The 26,296-nt window shown below is 41.9% G+C and overlaps 1 protein-coding gene across 2 annotated transcripts in view; it reads left to right on the forward strand.

The window, feature by feature from the left end:
* LOC143293662 (polycystin-1-like protein 1) overlaps nt 1-26,296 on the forward strand; it is a 233,326-nt gene that overhangs the window by 196,902 nt on the left and 10,128 nt on the right. For both annotated transcript variants that reach the window (XM_076604790.1, XM_076604791.1), the window contains exons 41-53: nt 10,249-10,358; nt 11,019-11,125; nt 11,674-11,847; nt 13,917-14,036; nt 14,903-15,323; nt 15,519-15,638; nt 17,552-17,672; nt 18,227-18,311; nt 19,076-19,237; nt 21,044-21,162; nt 22,061-22,171; nt 22,970-23,087; nt 24,289-24,548. In XM_076604790.1, coding sequence (XP_076460905.1) covers nt 10,249-10,358; nt 11,019-11,125; nt 11,674-11,847; nt 13,917-14,036; nt 14,903-15,323; nt 15,519-15,638; nt 17,552-17,672; nt 18,227-18,311; nt 19,076-19,237; nt 21,044-21,162; nt 22,061-22,171; nt 22,970-23,087; nt 24,289-24,548 — 2,028 coding nt within the window. The remainder of the gene's footprint in view (nt 1-10,248; nt 10,359-11,018; nt 11,126-11,673; nt 11,848-13,916; nt 14,037-14,902; nt 15,324-15,518; nt 15,639-17,551; nt 17,673-18,226; nt 18,312-19,075; nt 19,238-21,043; nt 21,163-22,060; nt 22,172-22,969; nt 23,088-24,288; nt 24,549-26,296) is intronic.

Here is a 26,296-nt window from a genome sequence, read left to right on the forward strand (position 1 = left end):
GGAGGAGACCCTGTACTGCTTCTGAATCATTTTGATGGTGTTCAGTGGTGCCTGGTAAGTGCTCTGTCAGTTATAAGTTGGTCCAGAGCAATGGGGCCTATTCAGCACATTTCCATGGGTGTTGACATCAACTTGGTGGCCTGTATCCTGACAAACTCTGCAAACTGGACACTGAGCTGAACTCTTTCTGGGCGTGCAAACAAGCAGCAGCTGCAACAGACTTCCTGGGCTTTTCAGCAGGGCTTGGGAGTACAAGTCCATGAAGTGAAATGCATTTTTCTTCAGTACATACTTGACTGGGATGAAACATGACAAGCACAAAATCAAGTTATTTTATGAATTCAGTAATTCATTTCTATGCTTTTAATGATGTACTTTATGTCAAAATTTCATGTGCATGTGGATGCACTCATCACTGAAGCAGGTTCATTGTGGCAGGAACAGTGACACCGTGCACTTTTTCACATGTAATCAACCAGCAATGAAATTTGAACTCGTTTGACCTGTTGGCATTCAACTTGAAGGTTGCAGCACAACTTTGCTGTTCCACTGAAGGCCAAAATAAATCAGCTGTTTCATCATTGCTGCTTCTGCCTCAGTGATGTCTGCTTTAAGTGAAACAGTTTGCAACAGTGCTTACTTGAACTACTTACCTTGAATTTAAACACTAAATTGTAGGTTTTGCAGTTTGGTTTCTGTGTTTTGCTGACTGGTTATGACTATCTCTGCTTGCAAAGGCATATAGAGTCAGCAGTTGGCACTGTTATTGAAACTTTTTGTTCACATGTGGTGACCTCTGATCAGTTTATAACCTAACACCAGTTTATCCCATTTTATTCTTCATTGGTACTGTGTGTTTTTTAGTTCATGCTATGCTGTGAACCAGAGAATTATGGCTTGTTGTTTCGTTGTTTAAAAATATATATATATTCACCGAGCTTGCACTCACGTTTAAGGCACAGGGGTCTAGGTTGAAGAAAAAAATGTCTCCTTGTTATCCAAAACTCGTGGTATCTAATGTTTTTTTGTTGTTTTTTTTAGGTGGTGATGATTTAACTTTGGAATCAAAACGCCACAATGTCTGAAAAAGCTTTCCACTTTCAGGAACGGGTCAGGGGTCACTGGGTCAGGGGTCACTGTGCCATGAACTCAATCGTGAACTTTCAGAGGCCACGCCTTCACTGTGAGAGCACACATACAATTTAAAGAAAGACTTGTGCTTCTTACCTGTGTGTATATTTGACATTCTGTGAAAAAAAAAAAAAAAAAAAATCTGATACCTTTGGCACCGGTGATGAACATATAATGGCTTTGGTTGTTGTCTTGCCAATGTCAGTTACACAGTATATTAACATTGTGGTTCATTATGGCTAAATGTGATTCATATAAAGATTCATGGGTTTGTTACGATTACCTTCAACGTCCGTGATAGAATGAAGGGACGTGGTGCAGTTCGTAAATACTGCCAGTGCAAAAAGTACTTCTGACAATACTGAATCATCTCCATTGTGGTTCAAGTTCTGATGCCTTATACTGCTTGGCACCTGTACTTTGAATTGTTGTGCCAGTCCAACGTCTTCTTGAACTCTGCAGTCACTGGTGTTTTGACCCCAGTAAACAAGTAACCTGAGACTGCTTTTGTGATCAAAGGCCTGTCAATTGTGGAATGTGTAAAGGAGTAAGAAAAACCATTCAGGAAAAAGAAAACTAAAAACATTCTTCAAAAAAGATCAAATTGCCACCATGCACCATCCCCACCATTTTAATCCTGCCCCAGCAGTATTGAATGTATCCAGGTGACCACCCGTTTAAACCACCTTGGCATTCCAACACACTGGCCTGACATTAAAAGAAAAGGAAAAAAAAAGGCGCTTTCTGTTCTGTATCATTTTGTTGTTGTCATGTTGAAAAATTCAATATTTTAGATATAATGCTATACAGACATAGAAAGTGAATAAAGGTCATAATATTTTTTTTTTTTTTAAAGAAAAAAAAAGAAGAAGAAAATCTGAAGTGCCTGTAATAGTTTTGTAATTATAGAGCTTTAAATTTTTTTGTTTGTCAGCCATTTTGAGTTGTTTCCATGGCAACCTGTGCAGGAAGAGTATTTTTATTACATTTTTGTGAATCCTGGGTGATACATAACAATATCCACCTATAATAGTTAATCACAGTTTAGAATTAAATTGTTTAAAAAAAATAGCTGCCATGTCTGGCATTAACTCTCCACCCTGCCAGTTTTCTCCCCTGCTTTTGGCCACAGTTTTCTCCCTTGCTTTTGATCACAGACTGCCCACTCTGTTGAAATAATAGCTTTTGACCAGTTTTCGTCCTTGCCTTTGACCACAGTTTTTGCCTTGCTTTTGATCACAGACTGTCCATTTGCTTTCAGCAAAGAAATGATAGCTTTCAACCAGTATTTCCCCCTGCTTTTGACCAGTTTTCTCCCCTGTTTTTGACCACAGTTTTCTCCCTTGCTTTTGATCACAGACTACCCATTTGCTTTCAACAAAGAAATTGGTCCAAAGTGCTATTACTTGCCTATGACGACATTATGGGACAGTTTCATAGATTCAGAAATGTAAATGTCTGATTCCTGATTGGGAGTGCTAGTATAAAAGCATTGGGTGATGTGATGAGGGAGATGTACAAGACTCTTACTGGCCCAGAAATCTGGTATCCCAGCTGCAGTGATCCAAAGCAGTGAGAGAGAGTGGATCACCAATGCAGATCTGAAATATCCGTACCAACTTCCACACCAGTACCATCTGGCTGTAAAGTGTTTGCTGACAACAGCTTACCTTCCCCTCTCCCTCCCCGCACAACCACTCCATCCCTTCCTGAGTTAGTTTGGGAGAAAGAACTGGGGTTAACATCTCTTCTGTGTGTTGGAATTCATCTTGAGTAGTCAGTTTGTGTGTTTCAGTTTGATGACTTTCTGGTAGTCAGTTTGTGTGTTTCAGTTTGATGACTTTCTGTGTCAAGAAGACTAGCATGCCACTGGCCCAGATTCATTCACCCAAATGTAGCTCATGGAATTGAGGCTGTATGTACATATGTGTATATCTGCCAGGAGCTAGCCTGCCATCTGTACATTTAAAAACAACCTGGCACTGCATGTTTTTGATTGAAACTTAAAAAAAAAAAAAAATGTTTACACAATGTATTAATGTGATTTGGAAATGTATGCCAGCTGTTGTGTCTTCTGAAAAAGAAGAAGATAAAATAGTAAAAAGGCTACCATGGTAGGAGGGAAATGATGTTGCCTACTGTAGTATTGTGAGTGATTGTCTGCGTTGTGTTTCCCAGCATTAGTCTGGAATAGGATTGTGTGAAGCTGTGTTGGGCAATGAGAGAAGAAGATGATGAAAAATAGCAATAGGGAGATGAATGATAACATTAATAATGGTATTTATATAGCGCTGAATCTTGTGCAGAGACAAATTAAAGCGCTTTTGCACCAGTCATTCATATGCATGCATAACTCTAAAACTGTAGAAACTAAAGACAAGGAAGAGGCAGGCAAGGGAGGCTATTTTGGGAAGAGGTGGGTTTTAAGGCCAGACTTGAAAGAGCTGAGTGTGGAGACTTGACGAAACGAAAGAGGAAGTTCATTCCAATCACAAGGTCCAGAGACAGAGAAAGAATGGCAGCCAACAGTCGAGTGTGTGAATCTGGGTATGTGTAAACAGAGTGGATCCGAAGCCGATCGTAGTGAGCGAGATGGAGTATAGAGGTGAAGGCAGCCACAGAGATAGGAAGGGGCAGTTTTGTGAATGCATCTATAACATAGAGTGCTGATCTTGTACTTTATTCGGTGTGAGACAGGGAGCCAGTGGAGATGTTGCAAAAGAGGAGTGATGTGCTCAGATCTTTTCTTTCTGAGGACGAGTCGGGCAGCAGAGTTTCGTATGCGCTGAAGGGACTGAATGGATGAAGCAGGCAAACCAGACAATAGAGAGTTAAGTAGTCAAGGCGAGAGAGAATGAGAGAAACGACAAGTCTAGATGTTGCGTCAGTGGACAGATATTTCTGGATGGCACTGATGCGCCGCAGTTGACAGTAGCAGGACTGACATGTCTGACTGATAAATTTTTGCATGGACAGTGTATTGTCAAGGACAACACCAATGGTGTAGTTACAGATCTTTGTATGATAAAGAGGGTAGAACTGAAGATGGTGTTCCCTGTGTGATAAGAGGGTGGATCTGAAGATGAAAGAGTTCTGTATGTGCTAAGATGGTAGATCTGAAAATTAAAGAGTTCAGTCTGTTATTAAGGGGCAGGTCTGAAGATGAAAGAATTGTCTTTTATTAGATAGTAGGTCTGAAGATGGAAGAGTTCAGTCTGTTATTAGAGGGTAGGTCTAAAGATGGAAGAGTTCAGTCTGTTATTAGAGGGTAGGTCTGATGATGGAAGAATTCTGTTATTAGAGGGTAGGTCTGAAGATGGAAGAGTTCAGTCTGTTATTAGAGGGTAGGTCTGACGATGGAAGAGTTCAGTTTGTTATTAGAAGGTAGATCTGAAGGTGTTCTGTGTGTGATAAGAGGGCAGATCTGAAGATGAAGGATCTGAATGTTTCAGCTGGATTGTGTTCAGTGTGAATCTTTTGTGAAGAATGGAGACCCATGAAAACAGTGTTGACTGTGTTCATTGAACATCTTGGAGATTTGTGAATATCCGGTGATCTTGGAAACAACTTGTGGTCAAGAAGAGTGCTGCAGAGTGGACAGTGGTCTGGTGATGACCAGGATGGAATGGAAAGAGAAAGAGAATTTTTCTTGATTGTTAGGAACTTGGGGAAAGTGGTGCTTTTTCTTTTTCTTTTCCCTTTTTTCTGGTTTTTTTTTTTTTTTTCATTGTTTTATCGCATTACAAGAAGGGGAGCCCTTATGGTGAGTGTTCTGTTGTGATTGTTGTTGTATGGATGAGACACAGGGGAGGTGGGTGAAATAGGTATGTATGTATGTGAGAATGTTTGGGGGTGTGGGAGGTGTGCATGTGTGTGTGTGTGCGTGCACGCTCATGTGTGTACGCTCGTGTGTGTGCGTGTTACTATGCATGTAAGTATGAATGTATGCTTGCATGTATGTATGTATGATTGTGTGTATGTATGAATGTATGTAGGTACGAGGGTCATTCAATAAATAAGGTGAATTTTTCGGTACAAGGACTTCTAATACAGATAGAAGCTTACTTTAAAAAAAAATTTTTTTTTGTTTTACTTCTTTTTCACATGGATTTAATTTGTTTAGCAGATTAAAAAAAACTTTGAGAGTTTTGGCGATTAACAAAGATGGCCGACCAAGAAGCATGCTCCAGGATTGAACAGCAGTCAGTTATCAAGTTTTTGGTTGCTGAAGGGTGCAAACCAGTTGAAATTCATAGGAGAATGTCAACTGTGTATGGTGCCACATGTTTCAGCCGAAAAAATGTCTACAAGTGGGCTAAATTGTTTAAAGAAGGACGGAGCAGTGTTGAGGATGAAGACAGGCCTGGAAGTGTTGTGAGCAACTGGCTGAGACATCAGTCCAAAGATTTTTACGCTGAGGGAATACGGAAGCTTGTGCACAGATGGGAAAAGTGTGTGACAGTGCTGGGAGACTACGCTGAAAAAAAAAGAAAAAAAGTAAGCTTCTATCTGTATTAGAAGTCCTTATACCGAAAAATTCACCTTATGACCCTCGTATGTATGTATGTAAGTTTGTATGTATGATTGTACGTGTTTATGTATCTGTGTGTGTGAGTTTGTGTGCATGCGTGTTTGTGTGTGGTATGTGTGAAAGTGCATGTGTGTGTCTATGTGTGTGTGGTGTGTGCATGTTTGTTCATGAAAATATTTATGCATGCCTGTGTGTGTGTGTGTGTGTGTGCGTGTGCGTGTGTGTGTGCATGCTCTCTGTCTCTCTTTCTGTCTGTCTCTCTATCTCTGAGACGAATTTACACAATGAATGAATTAGTATAACTATAAACATGATGAGTACGAACATGCTATGTATTTTTCATCCAGTTATCAGCTACTCACGTACAGTACACCTTTTTTTTTTTTCTTTTTTTTTGTGTGTGTTTGTGTGTGAAGAGCGATCGAATTGCCCCTTTGTATCCCCCACCCCTTTGTGTATGGGTATTTTATTTCTGATTGTTTTCAGAAGCTGAAATACAAACACACACACACACACACCTACCCCACCCCCACCCCAAACCCCCAAAAAACACACACACTGAAACTGGTTCATGGTATGCCACACCCCCTTCATTCTCTCTTTCTCATACAAAACAAAATGACAACACCACACACACACACACACACACACACACACACTTCTACAAGTGTTGCATTTACAAAGTAATTCAGGCACACAATTATGTATATTTTTCTCTGATTTCAGTTTTATAAACATCCCCCCCCCCCCCCCCCCCCGCGCTCTCTCTTTCTCTCTCTCTCTCTCTCTCTCACACAAAACAACAACAACAAACCAATACACACTTGGAAACGAATACAAAGAAAGCTCTTGGTGAGCGACACACGCAGTCATCAACAATGAGCCAGCCAGCAAGCCACGCCCCCTCGCGCAGTGTTGGTCACACAGTACACACGTGACTCTCTCTCACTCTCACACACTGATCAGTGACTGACAAAGCTACTTACCACAGCTAACACATTCAAAACAGACACAATGCAGTCATATTCATTGTTACAACAAACAGAAAGCAAATAATAAACTGACAAACCTCGTAAACACCCACCTGCATCTTGAATCAGCTGATCTTGCCTGTCTTCAGTTTCGTCAAGCAACTCCACATCCCATCCCCCTCCATGTCAGAATCTTTGTCTTCGGCATCAACTTCACGTAGTGCTATCTCATTCAGTCCACAATCTTCATCTCTACTGTTTGCATCGCGAAAGATTTCTTTCAGTATTAGTGCAAGTGTTGGGCTTTGTTTGCGTTCAGCCATGGCTTTGCATACTCAACTTGAGCTTCGTACAAACTTGCAAAACTTCCGCCATAAATATGACAATCCGATGAATAATTTTAGCTTATGGAACTCAGGAGATAAAGAGCTCTCAGGGGAGCTAATTTAATGGTTAGCAGACTGCATTTTCTGTAATGTGGGACTCGAAACATGGAACGTTGTAACATGACGTACAGCGCACGTCAATACAGCATTGGTGAGCGACATTTCATGACGTACGCCGTATGTCAACAGCGCAGTCAAGAGGTTAATCATATGCCTCCTACATATAATTTCATGACGTACGCCGTATGTCAACAGCGCAGTCAAGAGGTTAATCATATGCCTCCTACATATCCTTCCCTTCTTTGTATTCTAATGTATGTACTTATTTGTTTAATTTTGCCTTGTTTGTTTTTGTTTTTTGTTTGTCTTATTATTTTATTTCATTTTTATTTTGATGTCTCACACAAACCTGGGGTAGGCTCTCAAAAAGTGATCATGTTTTGTCTTATTATTTTATTTCATTTTTATGTTGATGTCTCACACAAACCAAGCGTAGGCTCTCAAAACGTGATCAGCATGGTGGGTTTATCTGAAGGTCATGTATCTTCTGCCTTTTTAGATGATTATTATTTATATATTTATTTTTTTAGTGTTACAAGAGATGTAGTGTAGCATATATTTATCACTCCACACACTCTGACACCTTCTTGAAACTGCAACTGAAACAATGTTGCATATCAGTAGTCCTGTCTTACACTCTTTCAACCAGCAGAATATTGCATATCAGTAGTCCTGTCTTACACTCTTTCAACTGGCAGAATGTTGCATATCTGTAGTCCTGTCTTACACTTCCAACCAGCAGAATGTTGCATATCTGTAGTCCTGTCTTACACTCTTTCAACTGGCAGAATGTTGCATATCTGTAGTCCTGTCTTACACTTCCAACTGGCAGAATGTTGCATATCTGTAGTCCTGTCTTACACTTCCAACCGGCAGAATGTTGCATATCTGTAGTCCTGTCTTACACTCTTTCAACTGGCAGAATGTTGCATATCTGTAGTCCTGTCTTACACTTCCAACTGGCAGAATGATGCATATCTGTAGTTCTGTCTTACACTTCCAACTGGCAGAATGTTTCATATCTGTAGTTCTGTCTTACACTCTTTCAACTGGCAGAATGATGCATATCTGTAGTCCTGTCTTACACTTCCAACTGGCAGAATGTTGCATATCTGTAGTCCTGTCTTACACTTCCAACCAGCAGAATGTTGCATATCTGTAGTCCTGTCTTACACTTCCAACCAGCAGAATGTTGCATATCTGTAGTCCTGTCTTACACTCTTTCAACTGGCAGAATGTTGCATATCAGTAATCCTGTCTTACACTTCCAACTGGCAGAATGTTGCATATCTGTAGTCCTGTCTTACACTTCCAACCAGCAGAATGTTGCATATCTGTAGTCCTGTCTTGCACTTCCAACTGGCAGAATGTTGCATATCTGTAGTCCTGTCTTACACTTCCAACCAGCAGAATGTTGCATATCTGTAGTCCTGTCTTACACTTCCAACCAGCAGAATGTTGCATATCTGTAGTCCTGTCTTACACTTCCAACTGGCAGAATGATGCATATCTGTAGTCCTGTCTTACACTTCCAACTGGCAGAATGTTTCATATCTGTAGTTCTGTCTTACACTCTTTCAACTGGCAGAATGTTGCATATCTGTAGTCCTGTCTTACACTTCCAACTGGCAGAATGTTGCATATCTGTAGTTCTGTCTTACACTCTTTCAACTGGCAGAATGTTGCATATCTGTAGTCCTGTCTTACACTTCCAACTGGCAGAATGTTGCATATCTGTAGTCCTGTCTTACACTTCCAACTGGCAGAATGTTGCATATCTGTAGTCCTGTCTTACACTTCCAACTGGCAGAATGTTGCATATCTGTAGTCCTGTCTTACACTCTTTCAACTGGCAGAATGTTGCATATCTGTAGTCCTGTCTTACACTCTTTCAACTGGCAGAATGTTGCATATCTGTAGTTCTGTCTTACACTTCCAACTGGCAGAATGTTGCATATCTGTAGTCCTGTCTTGCACTTCCACCTGGCAGAATGTTGCATATATGTAGTCCTGTCTTGCACTTCCAACTGGCAGAATGTTGCATATCTGTAGTCCTGTCTTACACTTCCAACCGGCAGAATGTTTCATATCTGTAGTCCTGTCTTACACTCTTTCAACTGGCAGAATGTTGCATATCTGTAGTCCTGTCTTGCACTTCCAACTGGCAGAATGTTGTATATCTGTAGTCCTGTCTTACACTTCCAACTGGCAGAATGTTGCATATCTGTAGTCCTGTCTTACACTTCCAACTGGTAGAATGTTGCATATCTGTAGTCCTGTCTTACACTTCCAACTGGCAGAATGTTGCATATCTGTAGTCCTGTCTTACACTTCCAACTGGCAGAATGTTGCATATCTGTAGTCCTGTCTTGCACTTCCAACTGGCAGAATGTTGCATATCTGTAGTCCTGTCTTACACTTCCAAGTGGCAGAATGTTGCATATCTGTAGTCCTGTCTTACACTTCCAACTGGCAGAATGTTGCATATCTGTAGTCCTGTCTTGCACTTCCAACTGGCAGAATGTTGCATATCTGTAGTCCTGTCTTGCACTTCCAACTGGCAGAATGTTGCATATCTGTAGTCCTGTCTTACACTTCCAACTGGCAGAATGTTGCATATCTGTAGTCCTGTCTTGCACTTCCAACTGGCAGAATGTTGCATATCTGTAGTCCTGTCTTGCACTCTTTCAACTGGCAGAATGTTGCATATCTGTAGTCCTGTCTTGCACTTCCAACTGCCAGAATGGTTAAGATGCTTATCTGCCAGTATATTGTCCGTGAGGGTGTGGATTTGAATTCCGGTCTCGCCCTTTCTCCCAAGTTTGACTGGAAAATCAAACTGAGCATCTAGTCATTCAGATGGGACGATAAACAGAGGTCCCATGTGCACAGAAAAAGAACCCATGGCAACGTAAGTGTTGTCCTCCAGCAAAATTCTGAAGAAGAAACCCACCTCAGATAGAAATACAAATATGTATATGCATGCACTCAAGGACGTACCAAGCACATTGGGTTACGCTGCTGGTCAGGCATCTGCAAAGCAGATGTGGTGTAGTGTATATGAGTTTGTGAGAAAACAGTGATGCCTCCGTGAGAAAGGGACTAATCTTTCAGTCTCGCTTCTTCTGCCGTCCTGTCTTACACGCTGTCAATGTGTCATGGTGTTCAGATCCCCTGACAGTCTGGGGCGTATCGTCAAGGTACAGCTGTGGCACAACAACGCCGGAGCCTCCCCTCGCTGGTTCCTCACTCAGGTCCTGGTCCGGGATCTGAACACAGGTCTGTGGCATGTGTGGGACACTCGGTTGTAGCGTTGTTGGGTGGGTCAGCTGTGTGTGTGTGTGTGGGTGGGGGAGTCCAGGGAGTGTGGAGGAGGTATGGGAGGGGGGAAGCTGGGTTGGGGGTGGGATGGGTGGCGATGTATATGTATGTGTTCATGAGCTTGTCTGTTAGGGGGTTAGAGGGCATGGGAGGGAGTTTGTGCATGCTTGTGACTATGAGCACGAGTTGCTTCCACCTTCCTTGCATGGGGATGACTGAATTCTGCACAGAAACATGGTTCTCATAATAAATGTTATCCTCACTTTATCAGGTTAAACAAAATCAAAGTCAGACAGCACTTACGAGCTTGTCCTAATTTATAATTATCCACTTTACTGTTTCAAACAGGTTTGAAATGCTGAATAGTCAGGATGGTGGGCATAGAAAGAGTAGTGCTGAATATGGCATGGGCATAAAGCCATTGAATCAACTATACTTATTGTCTGAGCACTTAATGATATTGTCTTTATTTATGATTGTCCACTCGACTTACAATCATAGCACTTATGAGCTTGTCTTAATTTACAATTGTCCACTTATCTGGCACTTTTTTTTTGTTTTTGTTTTCAAAAATCTACTGTGAGGGCAGCAGATGAAGAAGATGGTTGTGGGTTGCAGGCAAGGTGCAATTCTTCCTGTGTGAGAAATGGTTTGCCGTGGACGAAGGAGATGGGCAGGTGGAGCGTGAGCTGGTCGCACTGGACAACAAAGTCAGCTTCATGCAGGTGGGTGGTCATTGTTGCCATGTTTAATATAACAAGAGTCCTCATCAGTCATTCACATGAGATGATAAATGGTGGTCCTGTGTGTAGCATGCACTTAACGCATGTAAAAGAACCCTTGGCAGTAAGGGAGTTGTCCCTAGCAAAATTCTGTAGAAAAGGCCACTTTTGCAGGAAAACAAATACAGTTGCAGGAAAATGATATGTGTGCATGTGTCAAGACAAGTTTCCTGATTTCTGCAGATATGTGTGCATGTGTCAAGACAAGAGTTTCTATGTTTCTGCAGATGTGTGTGCATGTGTCAAGACAAGAGTTTCTATGTTTCTGCAGATGTGTGTGCATGTGTCAAGACAAGAGTTTCTATGTTTCTGCAGATGTGTGTGCATGTGTCAAGACATGAATTTCTATGTTTATGCAGATGTGTGTGCATGTGTCAAGATAAGAGTTTCTGGATTTCTGCAGATGTGTGTGCATGTGTCAAGACACAAATTTCTGTATTTCTGCAGATGTGTGTGCATGTGTCAAGACATGAATTTCTATATTTCTGCAGATATTTCTGATCAAGTGGCGGCAGTACATGGCTGACTTCCATGCGTGGGGCTCGGTCCTCACACGACCAGCTCACTCCCACTTCACCCGCGCTCAGCGGCTGACGTGTCTTCTGTCGCTGCTGCTGTCGTACATGGCCCTCAACGCTGTGTGGTATAAAAGACAGCCTGAGCAGGTGAGACATTGTGCTGATTTTTTTTTCTTTCTTTTTTTAATATTATTTTTCTTCTTTTTTTGTATAATTTTCTCTTTTTTTATTTTTTTATTTAAAAACTTTTTTTTACTTTGTAAATGTTTACTGTACTGAGTCTGTTTAGCATTGTCACTGTGCATGTTTTACTATTGTCATTGTCATTTATGAGCATAGGACAGGTCTTTGATGACTCAATCATAATAACAAGTCTTAACTCACTCGGGACAGAAAGTTTTCTCCCTTGCTTTTCCCTACAGATGGCCCATTTGTTAGGGTTAGAAAAAAAAAATCACAAAAAAATACAAAACATAAGGTAAATGAAAGAAACACGCTGTACTTGACCCACTGACCCATATCCTCTGGTCGTGTGTTCACCCATCTCCCTCCCTCTTCACTGCCCTCCGAATATGAGTCACTGTCAGTACCTTCTTGCAGGTAGCTTTCTTCACAGCAGATTTATTCGTTCATCATCCTCGTTGATTTTGGAACCTTCAGTTTGAAGCATTTCAGTCATTTCAGCAGCTGTAAAAGCCACTGTCAGTGATTTGTTTTGCTCCAAAAATTTCCGTTTGTATCGCCTGCGATGCCATTTTCGATATGTATGCAGATTAGCTGGTCATGTGGGGTGCTGAAGTCAGTTGGTTGCTGGCGAGTGTGTTGTTGCAGAATCTCACAATGAAACTTTCCATTTGATGCTTGACACGTTTGCAATGCACAGTGTAGCTGCAGCTGTTACGCTACCTCATGAGGAAGACATGGACAATTTTTTTTATTGTGGAAACCGCTAAAGCATTCCATTGTCCGGAACCGCGCCTTACGTCAGGAACGCTATAGCATTCCATCGTCCGGAGTTAGTTAGTTAAATGATGATTATAATAAGGATGATTATAATGATAGAAATAAGGAGGAGGAGGAGGATAATGATATAAAGCTGATAAACAAACAGATAAATGGTTGAATGAATGAGTGAGTGGATGGATAGATAGATATCACAATGAGAAAACCAATCTACCTTTGTCAGTTTTAAGACAGATGTTTAAAATAGGCCATGCTCCAGATCTTGAATTATTTCATGACTTTCTGCACCAAAGTTGTTATCAACTGTAGCAGACAGCAGAAGCTTTGCCCCATGGACTGTCTTTAAGACACCAGATGCAATGTTTAAAATACTCAGACTTTAGTTAACTGTACAGCAGAATGGTATGAGAATACTGTATTTTGTGCATTTTGAATTTTCTTTGGGAGGGGGGGTTGCAGGTAGAGGCATGTCCTTTCCCCTTCCTACTTCCTCAACTCAAGGGGTTTTTTTTTGTTTTTTTTTTGTTTTTTTTCCTGATGTGGTGTCATAAGCCTTGAACTGCTGGTAACTGTTTTTCTCCACAAAAAGTGTAAGGACTGTTTAAATTGGGCAGTCACTCGATCAGTGATTTAATAAACTAATCACTTTAAATGGAGAAAGGTTATAAAAAAACAACAACTGTGGTTTGTAAAATAAGACTGACTTTTGATAAAAGGTGTCCTTTTAATGTTTCAGACCATAAGTCTGTTCTGAAAACTCACTAAAAGTGAGTCTTCTTTTACAGCCCAGAGTTTTTATAAACTTTCTCCATTTGGTGTTTTTAGACTTGGCAGTCATTCATTTTATAATACTTTAATGTCTGAAGCTCACAGTATACAGAAATAATCACTTTAATGTCTGAAACTCATAGTATACAGAAATTTGCCTACAGGTCTGTCACAGGAATCCATACTGTTTTTTTTTTGTTTTTTTTTAATTTTATTATTATTATTATTATTACTATTACTATTATTATTATTACTACTACCTTTTTTTTACATTATAATTATTATTTATTTATTTATTTGTGTAAGCTTATCTATTATTTATTCACCTTTTTTTTTTTTCCTCAAGGCCTGACTAAGCGCGTTGGGTTACGCTGCTGGTCAGGCATCTGCTTGGCAGATGTGGTGTAGCGTATATGGATTTGTCCGAACGCAGTGACGCCTCCTTGAGCTACTGAAACTGAAACTGAAACTGTTGTTGTGCTCAGCGCCGCGGGGAATTTGGTCTGCTGGACGTCTCTTGGAGGAGCCTGGCAGTCGGTGCCATCTGCTGCGCAGTTGTCTTCCCCTTACACCTCTTCTTGGCCTTCTTGTTCCGGCGCAGCAGGGTGCGTTGGGTTGTGGTTCTTTGTTGGGTGGTTTTGGCTCTTTGTTTATTTTGTATGTGATTTGGTTTTTTGACACTTTTTTTTTTTTTTTTGCTAATTTTTATTTGAGTTTAGCATATTTTATTATTTGTTTGATTTTTTTTTTTGTTTTTTTTTTTTACACTGGTTTACTGATTTTTATTGAAATTTTGCTTTTGTAATTTTTTTTTTTTTTTTTTGGGGGGGGGGTGGGGGGGGGGGGGACTGCTGTCAACAGTCTTTTGACCTGACTGTAAACCAAGTCATTACAAGATTGATTCTGACATTATTATTTTTTAATTTTTTTAAATTTATTTTAGGAAAGTTATGATTATTTTGTTCACTGCTAAGTAATGCCAAAATGATCATTTTTATCACACACTCTGAAAACTAGTGTGATATTAGGAAAGTTATGATTTGTTCACTGTTAAGTAATGCCAGAATAATATTTTTTATCACACACTCTGAAAGCAAGTAGGGGTATCATAAGCAGAAATACCGTCTGTTCATCCTGAAAAAAATCTTGATAGAAAAAAGGGAAACAGACTTACAGCAGTTACTACCATCAGTTCTGGACATAAAAATATGTTCTGGTTTGATAGTTGGCAGGTCTGTATTTTTTTTTTAAAGCAATATCCCAGAAACAAACAAAACAAACAAACAAACAAAAAAAAAAAGAAAAAGAAAAAAAGAACAGTAATTTTGTGTGTATATGTCTTTATGTTACTTTCCATTCTTCTCTCACTGCCTGTGACACTCTGTTCTGTGTCTCTTATTTTCACATAGCTTTGCTGACTTTCTGCTTTCACTCGTTCACTCAGGGTTGTTTTTTCCCCCCCTCTTGTTAGGTTTGCCACTCCAGCTGCAACCACAAGTTAGAAACCACCAACCGGGCCTCCCCTTCTGCCACTGCCACCACCACCACCAACACCACCACCACCATGGCCACCACAACCGTCCCTGCAGCCACACAACACAGCACGGTCACACCCACCAACACCACCACAGCCACCAATGCCAACGCCAGCTCCATGGATCATTACGGGGAGACCGCCACGGACACAGTGACATCGACGCAGACGTTGACGACGTACTCCCTGCTGGACCAGTCCATCCTGAACTGGCAGTCGATCCAGGACTGGGCTCAGCGGCAGTGGGTGAAGCGACAGCAGTCCTCTCGGTCGCTGGACGTCAGCGTCAAGAACAACGCCACCCAACCCTCCTCCCAGCCCTGCCCAACCCAGCCTGTGCAGCACACGCTACTCGCAGGTGATGATGTCTTCTACTTTTGTCCTGTACCGCTGCCCGAGTGGCTGTGGATGTCTCTCACTTTTTGTTGAAGTTGACACTGCTTGCTGCGGTTATGTCTTGCTTCCGTAACGTTTAGTAATGTCTTTACTTCTGCTGGTTGCGGATGTGCTGAAAGATGATTGTTGACATCTTTGTGTGTGTCTGTGCTAACAGGTGAAGACACGGACCAAGCGTCCAGCGGCTTTGAGGATGCGGTGAGCCAGGCAACAGCTGAACGGCATCGCATCAAGCCAGCGTCCGAGAGCAGCTCAGAGGGCCAGCGTTCCCACATTGGTGAGTTTGGTTCTGACTGTCAAGTACACGTGTGAGCTGGCCCCAAGTGTTGAGGTGGGCAAGTGGTAATGCTACACTCACCTGGGAAGAACAGAGATGCCAACTGTTACTATTTCATTGTATTTTGTAACGCTCAACTGCAGTTTGTTCCGACGTTACGCCAACATCAGTATTGGTCCGATGAGTTCATTTTCGGCTACACAGCATGGTCACATGCTTTCCTGTTGTAACATTACCCAGATGCTTTAGACCTGTCGATCATGAGGCCAGGGCAGCCACTCCTAACCTTGGTCTCACTTGATGATGCTCTGCCAATTGAGTGCGTGTTTACATTGAAACAGCATTGAGTGGACAAATCAGCTGGTAGCAGTTACACTGTGTTGCAGGTAGGCCCAAGTGTTTGTATGTCTTGTAGATAAAATGCACATTTGACAATGCGGCTTGGAGTTGGAGTGTTCGTACCAAATTCAAAATGTTCCTTCCAAATTTCCTGATCGTTCCTACAAACACTTGACAGGGTTGGCATCTCTGGAAGAGAAACTGTGCATACTGGATCGAAACCCACATTTGCCATTATTTTCTCCCCACTCATTTAGACTGAGAGATGGTCTGGAGGCTAGTCTTTCGGGGGAGATGCATGAAAAAGAACCCATGGCAACAAAAGTGTAGTTCTTGGCAAAATTTTGTGGTGCAGTCCACTCTGATACATGTGTGTGTGCGTGTGTGAAAGCCTGACTAAATGACACAGGAAACAAATGATGGGTACCTAAAGGTAGATTTAAAAAAAAAAAAAAATTATTATTATTATTTTATTTTTTTTTTTTGCTGCCCCATCATCTGTACTGTATCAGTGGCATTGTTCCCATGCCGCTCATTTAGATTCCCCCATACACGGCCACACCTGGGTTTGTCCGTCACAGTTCCAGCGTCGGCAGTCCGCAGGGAACCATCGATGTTAGGTCGCCAGGAGGCCACACACCAGAGGAGACCCCGCACTGCTGCTGAATCACTTCAGTGGTGTTCAGTGGTGCCTGTTCTGATTTAACGTACTTAGGACACCACCTACTAAGCCCCCTACTAACGACAATAATGGCTTAGTCGTGGAGCCAGACTGAGTGAGCGTCCCTCCCAGAGTGGAGACAGCCACCACATCCCTCAAACAACAGCCCCCCATGAATCTGCTGACACTGAAGATATTGACAGGACTCACCAGAAGTGGAGGGGTATAGAAACTGAGGTCACCATGAGAGCAGGGCATGAAAGGCCACAGACTTTGAGACCGTTTTGTCTATATTGATGATGATGGAGGAGGAGGAGGAGGATGACGATGATGATGTTGCTATGGAGGTCCATTTTGGTTTGGGGCTGCGTGACAAGGCTGTACTCTACGCTTCCTGTCATAATGTTATCTCAGTGTTAACCAGGCTCGAGAGATACAGACACTTGCAGTGTTGGTCAAGTAATTAAAGCAACACACCCAAAGACGCATCCTTGAAGTGGATGACACTCAACTGTGTGGTCCCAATCTCCCCATTTAAGCCCACAGCACACTCAACTCTGGGTAGGAGCCGGCCACGGTCCGAAAAACCCACCTCCGCTGGGATTCGAACCTGCGTCCTCCCAGCCGTCAGTCCGCGCGCTAACCACTTCGCCACGGCGGCTGGTTAAAGGTAGATTTCTGTCAGCTCTGTTCAGGTAGGCAGTCGGTTGTGCAAATGCCTCTGTGTCTGTAAAGCGCTTAGAGCTTGGTCTCCGACCAAGTATAGGCACTGCATAAGTATCCATATCATCGTAATCATCATTTTATCTACATGTATTTATCGGTTATGTCTTTCATCGCTTTGGTTCAGAATTATGCAGGTGTGTGAAAGTTGAGTGCTTTATAAAAACGTTCATTTGTCTTTATGTTTAAGGTGATGACGAAGGGGGAGGACCACACATCTGCCTGCCAGCATGGTGTCGTTACATAGCCTGGATTCTGTGTGCCATCATCTGTATCGTCAGTGCCACCATCACCATTCTCTATGGCTTCAGGTCAGAGTCGTGCTGTGCTTATTTTGCCCTGCTCTGTGTGGTGTGTGTGTGTGTGTGTGTGTGTGTGTTTGAGATTAGGGGGTATGTTTAGGCGTATGTGTAAATGAGTGTGTGTGTGTGTTTGTAAGGGGGATGTTTAGGTGTATGTGTAAATGAGTGTGTGTTTGTATGTGTGTGTGAGTCGTGGGGGGATGTTTAGGTGTAAATGTGTGTGTGTGTGAGAGAGAGAGAGAGAGAGAGAGAGAGTAGGTATATTTGTGTAGGCGTGTTTATGTGTAAACCTGGATTCATTTATTGTTGGGGGGGGGGGGTGGGGGGGGAATACAAATACAAATAAAGGTAATTATTGTTCAGTGCCTGAGTCTTGGTTTGTGAAAGTTTTGTTGTTTGAGGGATTGAAGTCCTGTTGACTATGCCTAACATGATAGATGTTGGTTTTTGTTTTTCTTTGTTTGTTTTGTTTTTTGTTTGTTTTTTTTCTATCCTGGGACTGAAAAATCCTGCAGTGTTGACAAGTGAAGTGAATAATAGGTTGTCTGTCCGTGTCATTTTAGGTTTGGTCCAACGAAGAGCATTTACTGGTTGCAGTCTCTCTACTTCAGTTTCATGGTGTGCATTTTCTTTGCACAACCATTCTGGGTGAGCCATTTGTGTGTTTGTCAGACTTCTGTTTAGAATGATAATGATAATCATAACCATAATAATGATAATGACAATGATGCAGACTGCTCACAGTTCCCAGAAAGGAAGCCGATGGTGGTCACAATATAAGTCGTACACACATATAAGCAGGCACATACACAAACATGCACACAGAGAACAAAGAGAGCTGAAGTTCAAGAAGCACACTAGTCAGTGTAAGGCAGAACAGAAGAGGGGAGTTCTGAGAGAGAGAGTTTTTGAAAACTGAACCAGGAATCCACATTACTGACTAAGAAGGGCAGTTTGCTGAAATAAATGGGGCAGAGGATGGATGGGACAGCACAAAAACTCACTCAAAAAAAGTACTCATCACATTTTCTTTTGTTGTAGTATTTTGCAGTGTTTTATTCATATATAGCTGCCACTTGTTACGAGCCAGGTCAGCATATGACAATTTGCTTGTTTGTTTGTTATCGAATGCAATTCTTTTAAATTGGTTTCTTGAATGTAATTTTTGAAATTGGTTTTTTGATTCAGTAACAAAAAAAATATTTTTCTTGTACATCATTTGGGGGGAAGAAGAAAGCAGCATGTTTGATTGTTGTTGGTTTTTTTTTTTTCTTTTTTGTTTGTTTGTTCTTGTTTTTTCATACGGTGTAGTATGAAAAAGACATTGGCTAAGATATTGATAAACTTCATACCTTCAGGTCTTATTTTTTGTTTAAATATGATATGAGGCAACATGTTTGTTTGTGTCGCAGATCATCATCACAGTGGTGTGTCTGGCGCTGAAGAACCGGAACAACCCAGCAGTGTTTGACCATTGCTGTCTCCACAGCCTGGTGCAGGAGGGAATCAGTGCCTGGCACAACCAGCAGAAACAGCTGATTGAGCAGTCAGATGACAACACAGAACTGGAAAGGGTAATAGTTATGGTATTTGTATTTGTATTTCTTTTTATCACAGCAGATTTCTCTGTGTGAAATTCGGGCTGCTGTCCCCAGGGAGAGCGCGTCACTACATTACAGCACCACCCATTTGAAAAAAGATTTTCCTGCGTGCTTTTTTATTTGTTTTTCCTATCGCAGTGGATTTTTCTACAGAATTTTACCAGGAACAACCCTTTTGTTGCCATGGGTTCTTTTACGTGCACTAAGTGCATGCTGCACACGGGACCTCATGACTAGCATCCGGACCACCGCTCAAGGTCTATTGGAAGGGGAGAAAATATTGGCGGCTGAGCCGTGATTCGAACCAGCATGCTCAGATTCTCTAGCTTCTAGGTGGACACAGTACCTGTAGGCCATCACTGATGATGAAATAAAAGTATGTATATCACAGATCAAGTCACTTTTCACACCTGTCATTCCTGGCACAATCAGCAGAAACAAGTGACTGAACATTCAGATGAAAACACAGAACTAGAAAGGGTTATAATGATAATGATGATATAAAAGTATCTATATCCTACTGAATCTCGTGCAGAGACAAATCAGATCACTTTTCGACCATTCATTCCTGGAACAACCAGCAGAAACAACTGAACAATCAAAATGACAACACAGAACTAGAAAGGGTTGTCATGACAATGATGATACAAAAGTATCCATATCACATTGAATCTTATCAGAGACAAATCAGATCACTTTCACACCAGTCATTTCTGGCACAACCTGCAGAAACGAGGTGAAGCAGCGTGTCCCTCTTCGGTGATTGGCAAAGTGAACGCTGTGATAATAATCTTTCTTCTTGTGTGTTTGCATGTTGTTGTGTTGTTGTTGTTTTTTTAATTAAAGCATCCCTTAGATGCATCGAACACTTCAGTGTAACAGATATTTAAGATCCCATAGCTTTTTACAGTTCAGATTCCTGCTCACTGTTTCAAGGGCTCGGTACCCTGTATCTGTATCTGTATTTCTTTTTATCACAACAGATTTCTCTGTGTGAAATTCGGGCTGCCCTCCCCAGGGAGAGCGCATCGCTATAATACAGTGCCACCCTTTTTTGTATTTTTTCCTGCATGCAGTTTTATTTGTTTTTCCTATAGAAGTGGATTTTTTCTATAGAATTTTGCCAGGAACAACCCTTTTGTTGCCGTGGGTTCTTTTACGTGCGCTAAGTGCATGCTGCACACGGGACCTCAGTTTATCGTCTCATCTGAATGACGAGCATCCAGACCACCACTCAAGGTCTATTGGAGGGGGGGGGAAATATCGGCGGTTAAGCCGTGATTCGAACCAGCGCACTCAGATTCTCTCGCTTCCTAGGCAGACGTGTTACCTCTAGGCCATCACTCCACGGTACAGTAAGAAGGCAGGACCCAGCCCTCTCCTGTCGCCACTGTTAACCTTTCTCCACTGAAGTCGGGTTCCCATTCACACCCTGCATGGGTGGAGTGAAGGAACACCGGAGAAAAGTACATCTCCCAACCAGCACAACACTGGCAGCAAACAAGCCTTGAACTCTGATAGCTTAGCTGGATCAGATGTTGAATGACTAATTTCGACACAGTGCCTCGACTAATATATATATATATATATATATATATATATATATATAAATATATATATATATATATATATAGAGAGAGAGAGAGAGAGAGAGAGATAAATATAGATATGAATTTATGCAACATATAACAATTTTTTTGATAATTAAAAATAAGGAGACCCCCACCCCCCATAAAAAGGGGTCTCTGTTCCATTGTTGTATGCCTGTGTGTCCGGCAGGGTGTTCGAGCACGACAGCGATCCCGGTACCTCCGATTCTCAAGGCCTCCCCAGGACAAGGTTCTTCAGGAGTCTAGGAAGAAACTGATGAAGGAGAAGAATGCTGCCAGTTTCCTTAGGTCAGTGACTAGTGTGTTCATCCATTCTCTTCTCTTCTTCTCTCTCTTCTTCGTTTGTGGGCTGCAACTCCCACATTCACTAGTATGTACACGAGTGGGCTTTTGCGTGTTTGACCATTTTTTTCCTGCCATGTAGGCAGCTGTACTCCATTTTCGGGGGGTCATTAATCCATTTAACCTCAGGGGAGTTTACAGCCTGAGCAGGCTCCCATGCCATATTAATGCTGAAAAAAAAAACACGCTGAAAATATACTGTGTTTTTTTTTTCAAATTATGTGTGAACGCATGTGGAAACACTGTAGAAGTTAGAACCCTTTCTTTGCGGTTTCTGCATGTTAAGAATTGTGAACATTGTTTTACAAATTTTGACACCAGAGCAATGCTCGGGCACAGCACTCAGTGAGTGTGTGTGTCATATATATATATATATATATATATATATATATATATATATCGATAAAGAGAGAGAGAGAGAGAGAGAGATGAAAGAGAGTTGTGATCAAAGGCAGAGTACTGGCTGAAATTTCTTACTGGATAACTTGAATAATTTCCATTCGGTTTACGCACTCGTGCTTCAAGTTCTGCAGCTGTTTGATCATAGCAGGACTGTTGAACACACATACTTAAACTCATGTATGCCCACACTCACACACACATACGCATGCACGCATGCACACACATGGGCTGCATTGCTGTGCACTGTTACACCACAATACACTACACATTACATTACATTACACTACACTATGCATTGCACTACACTACACAACACCCACAGTACACAACACTACACCCACACATTAATTTGCTCCTTTTGGGAATACATGTTTTTTGTTGTTGTGACAAACACAGGTATTTGAGGCTTACTGTCACACTCCGGTGGTTTGTGTTTATGCAGGGAGGTGGTGGTGTTTGTGTTCATGTTCACCCTGGTGTGTGTGATTGCTTACGGCAAGAACCTGTCTTCTCACTACACCCTCAAACAGTCGCTGGACACCATGCTGCTCAGGTGAGCTTCTCATTTGCGATGATGATGATAATGATGATAATGATGATGATGTTGATGGATGAACTTGTATTTGATAGGGTGTATCGGAATTTATATTTTTATGTTGTGTGCTTCCAGCACCACCCACACAAATAGAAAAAGACACAGAGAGGGAAATGACAAGAAACACACACACATGCACGCATGCACGCATGCATGATCGCACGCATGCACGCATGCATGCACGCACACGCACGCACACACACACATGCACGCACACACACACACACAAGAAACACACACACACACGCACACACATGCGTGCACACACACGCACACACACACACACACACACACTTACTACAACTTCTACTAAGAATAGTAATTATAATGATGGTAATAACAATAATTGATATAGTATTAGTAATGCTGATAATAACAACAGTAATACTGATTAGAAGAAATACTTTTTCACATTTTTTCGAGGTTGAGCACAAAGCACTTTTCATCGAGAAAACGATACTTTGAATGATGAAATAATGAAAACAGTCATGTATGATGAATCTTGCTGTTTGAAAGTTTGGTGTGAAGTCTTGTCTGTGAGTATCATGTCTGCCTGTTTCATTCAGTAAATAAAAGCAAAGTTTGATTTTGTTGATATTCACTCTCGTAGCCTCTTTATTCTCTCATGTTTTTCATTTTTGTTTTTGTTATCTATTGACTGTTCAACCATTGATAATATCATCAGTGATTGACAGAGACAATTTATCAATGCATTTTTGATCCCGCCCCCTGACCCCCCACCTTCCCTCACCCTAGGGATACCACTCAGCCTTTCCACAAGATTCAGCAAATCCCTGATTGGTACCGCTGGGCCAAAGGCAGTTTGCTGGACGCCGTGTACGGGACAACCACGTCTCCTGGTCTGTTGATGAAGGTCAGTGGTTTGAAGAACAAACTAGCAGCTTGGGGATGGGAGGTGGGGTGGGTGGTGAAGGAGGTGGGGGGCGGGGGGGAATACTAACCGCCATGTGGAAGTGTTCAGTGTCATGGACTTGACTAGGACGACGTAGGTTTAGGCCCCATCAGGTGTGGGTTTAGTTGTTGTTTTTTTTTTTTTCAACCTTGGCTGACTCCAACCACGAGCTGAGTGTGCTGTGGGTTCAGATGGGAAGACTCAGACCACGCAGTTGAGGCTCTTCCATTTTACGGATGTGTCTTAGCGAGTCTTGCGCAAATTTCGTCACTCAACATAACACACTTGGTCTGTATCTTTTGGGCCTGGTAGTTGCAGAGACATATATGTATTATGAGGCTTGTCAAGTAGTCCCAAACTTAATGGACACCCATAGCAGTAGTGTCATCATGGTGTTCATGATGCCAGAACAGGCTGTTCTTCTGATGCCACTGTATTTCAGTCTGAATTAAGTAAATCAAATTTCTGCTGCATATCCCGTGTGTGTGTGTGTGTGTGAGTGTATCCCTGTGTGTATGTTTCTGTGTGTGCTGTCTTTGCTCAAAATGTATAAGTGGCTCTATTTGTGCTATCTTTGCTCAAAATGTATAAGTGGCTCTTATTTTGGGGTTCAGAAATCAGTCTCGTGAACAATTGTCCAAGTTTAAGAAAGAATGAGTTGACAACAGTCCAATAAGCTAGTTTTTTGTGTATATGTTTTTCTGAAGTTTAAAAACATTGGCTCATTTCTTCGAATCATTGCTTGATATTAACGGAAGTAGACATATAATTTCAGGGAGGTGGGTGGTGGCAGTATAAACTGAAACATCTAAACAGTAATAACCACTTCATTCGAATGCAGTGTTCATAATATATTTATTCTGTAAGAATCTAAGGTCTCATTCATAGATAGATAGATAAAGAGATGAATAAATGAATGATAAAGAGATGAATAAATGAACGAATGAATGAATAAACACTTAAGCAAACAAATAGATAATTTATGAATGAACAGATAGATAGGTAGACAGACAACAGACAGATAATTAGACAGATAAAATATAAAGATAAATAGATAGGTAGATAAACAGATGGATAGATAAGAGAATGGGTTTCAGTGAAAAGAAGCTATCACTTTCTTCTCAGTGACGTAAATCATCTCTCGACCCATTTTCCCTTCCAGGACGGTCATGGTCAGAGCAACAACATTCTTATTGGTCAGCCCTTCCTACGACAAGTCAGAGTTCGCCCACAGCCTTGCCTCGACACCCGCATTCTGCCTTGGACGGCAGACCTCTGTCATTACGGTTACAGCAGCAGTAGCCAGGATGTTGGCAACGGGAGCAACGATTCGTGGACCACACCTCCAGGGGGCAGCGCGGTGTGGGGAGAGATGGGGCTGTACGATGGTGGGGGGTTCGGAGTGTGGCTGAACCAGTCAAGGTGCATCATAATGACAGACAGCATGTGTTTCTGAGACAGTCACACAGTGTATTTTGGGTTGTTTTTTTTAATTCGTATATGATGTACAATGAAGTATTGTCGCATGAACTGGGTTCGGTTCTGCTGGGTTTGAACAATCAGTTACAGTGTTAATGGTTGCACTGATTCTCTATGGTGTGAGTACTGTAAAGTGCTGGGACTGTGGTGTGTGTACTGTAAGGTGCAGGGACTGTGTGTGTTGTTTGTACTATAAGGTTCAAGGAATGTGGTGTGTGTACTGTAAGGTGCAGGGACTGTGTGTGTTGTTTGTACTGTAAGGGTCAAGGAATGTGGTGTGTGTACTGTAAGGTGCAGGGACTCTGTGTATTGTTTGTACTATAAGGTTCAAGGAATGTGGTGTGTGTACTGTAAGGTGCAGGGACTGTGTGCGTTGTTTGTACTGTAAGGTTCAAGGAATGTGGTGTGTGTACTGTAAGGTGCAGGGACTGTGTGTGTTGTTTGTACTATAAGGTTCAAGGAATGTGGTGTGTGTACTGTAAGGTGCAGGGACTATGTGTGTTGTTTGTACTATAAGGTTCAAGGAATGTGGTGTGTGTACTGTAAGGTGCAGGGACTGTGTGTGTTGTTTGTACTGTAAGGGTCAAGGAATGTGGTGTGTGTACTGTAAGGTGCAGGGACTCTGTGTGTTGTTTGTACTATAAGGTTCAAGGACTGTGGTGTGTGTACTGTAAGGTGCAGGGACTGTGTGTGTTGTTTGTACTGTAAGGGTCAAGGAATGTGGTGTGTGTACTGTAATGTGCAGGGACTGTGTGTATTGTTTGTACTATAAGGTTCAAGGAATGTGGTGTGTGTACTGTAAGGTGCAGGGACTGTGTGCGTTGTTTGTACTGTAAGGTTCAGGGACTGTGGTGTGTGTACTGTAAGGTGCAGGGACTGTGTGTGTTGTTTGTACTTTAAGGTTCACGGACTGTGGTGTGTGTACTGTAAGATGCAGGGACTGTGTGTGTTGCTTGTACTGTAAGGTTCAAGGATTGTGGTGTGTATACTGTAAGATGCAGGTACAGAAGTGTGTGTACTTTAACTCAGTACTGCCAGTTAGCTTCCCTGACTTCCCCCACAGATGACCCATTTGTATGGTAAGAAATACAGTCACCAAAAACCAAATGTTAGAATCTATTACTTGAAAACTTCCACACTGATGTGTAACATAACGAGTTAGTTGGGGACAAAATATAAACTTCCTCCAGACCTTCTCATGCTATCATACAGTGAGATGATGACAGTATCCATATTTTTTGTTCAAAATTTGCACTCTGATGACTTGTAAACGAATCCAGGGAAGCACAGATAGTTTGTAACCGATTAAATTCAGAACATTGTATAGCCACAAGAGGGGCCCTTCATCTAATTCTGTTGTCTGCCTTGTGACTGAGATGAAACTGGGTCAGACGCCATTGTTGACTCGCACTGTTCTCATGAACCAGTCACTGTGAAAATAACTCTCCTGCTCGTGAGCACAGTAACACACACTGCATTTATTGGTCACAATGGAGAGTGGAAAGGTCAGTTAAGATATTCATAGCTCATAACGTCATTATGGAAATTAGGTGCCACTCCAGAAATTCAAAACTATCTAAGGCCCTGGTGGGGGTCCTTCGTCCGCAGTGAGTTAAGGAGCAGGGACTGAGGTGTGTGCCATACTGTAACATGCAGGGAGTGAGGTGTGTGCCATACTGTAACATGCAGGG

Source organism: Babylonia areolata, chromosome 19 (assembly GCF_041734735.1).
Source record: "Babylonia areolata isolate BAREFJ2019XMU chromosome 19, ASM4173473v1, whole genome shotgun sequence".
Classification (NCBI taxonomy): domain Eukaryota; kingdom Metazoa; phylum Mollusca; class Gastropoda; order Neogastropoda; family Buccinidae; genus Babylonia; species Babylonia areolata.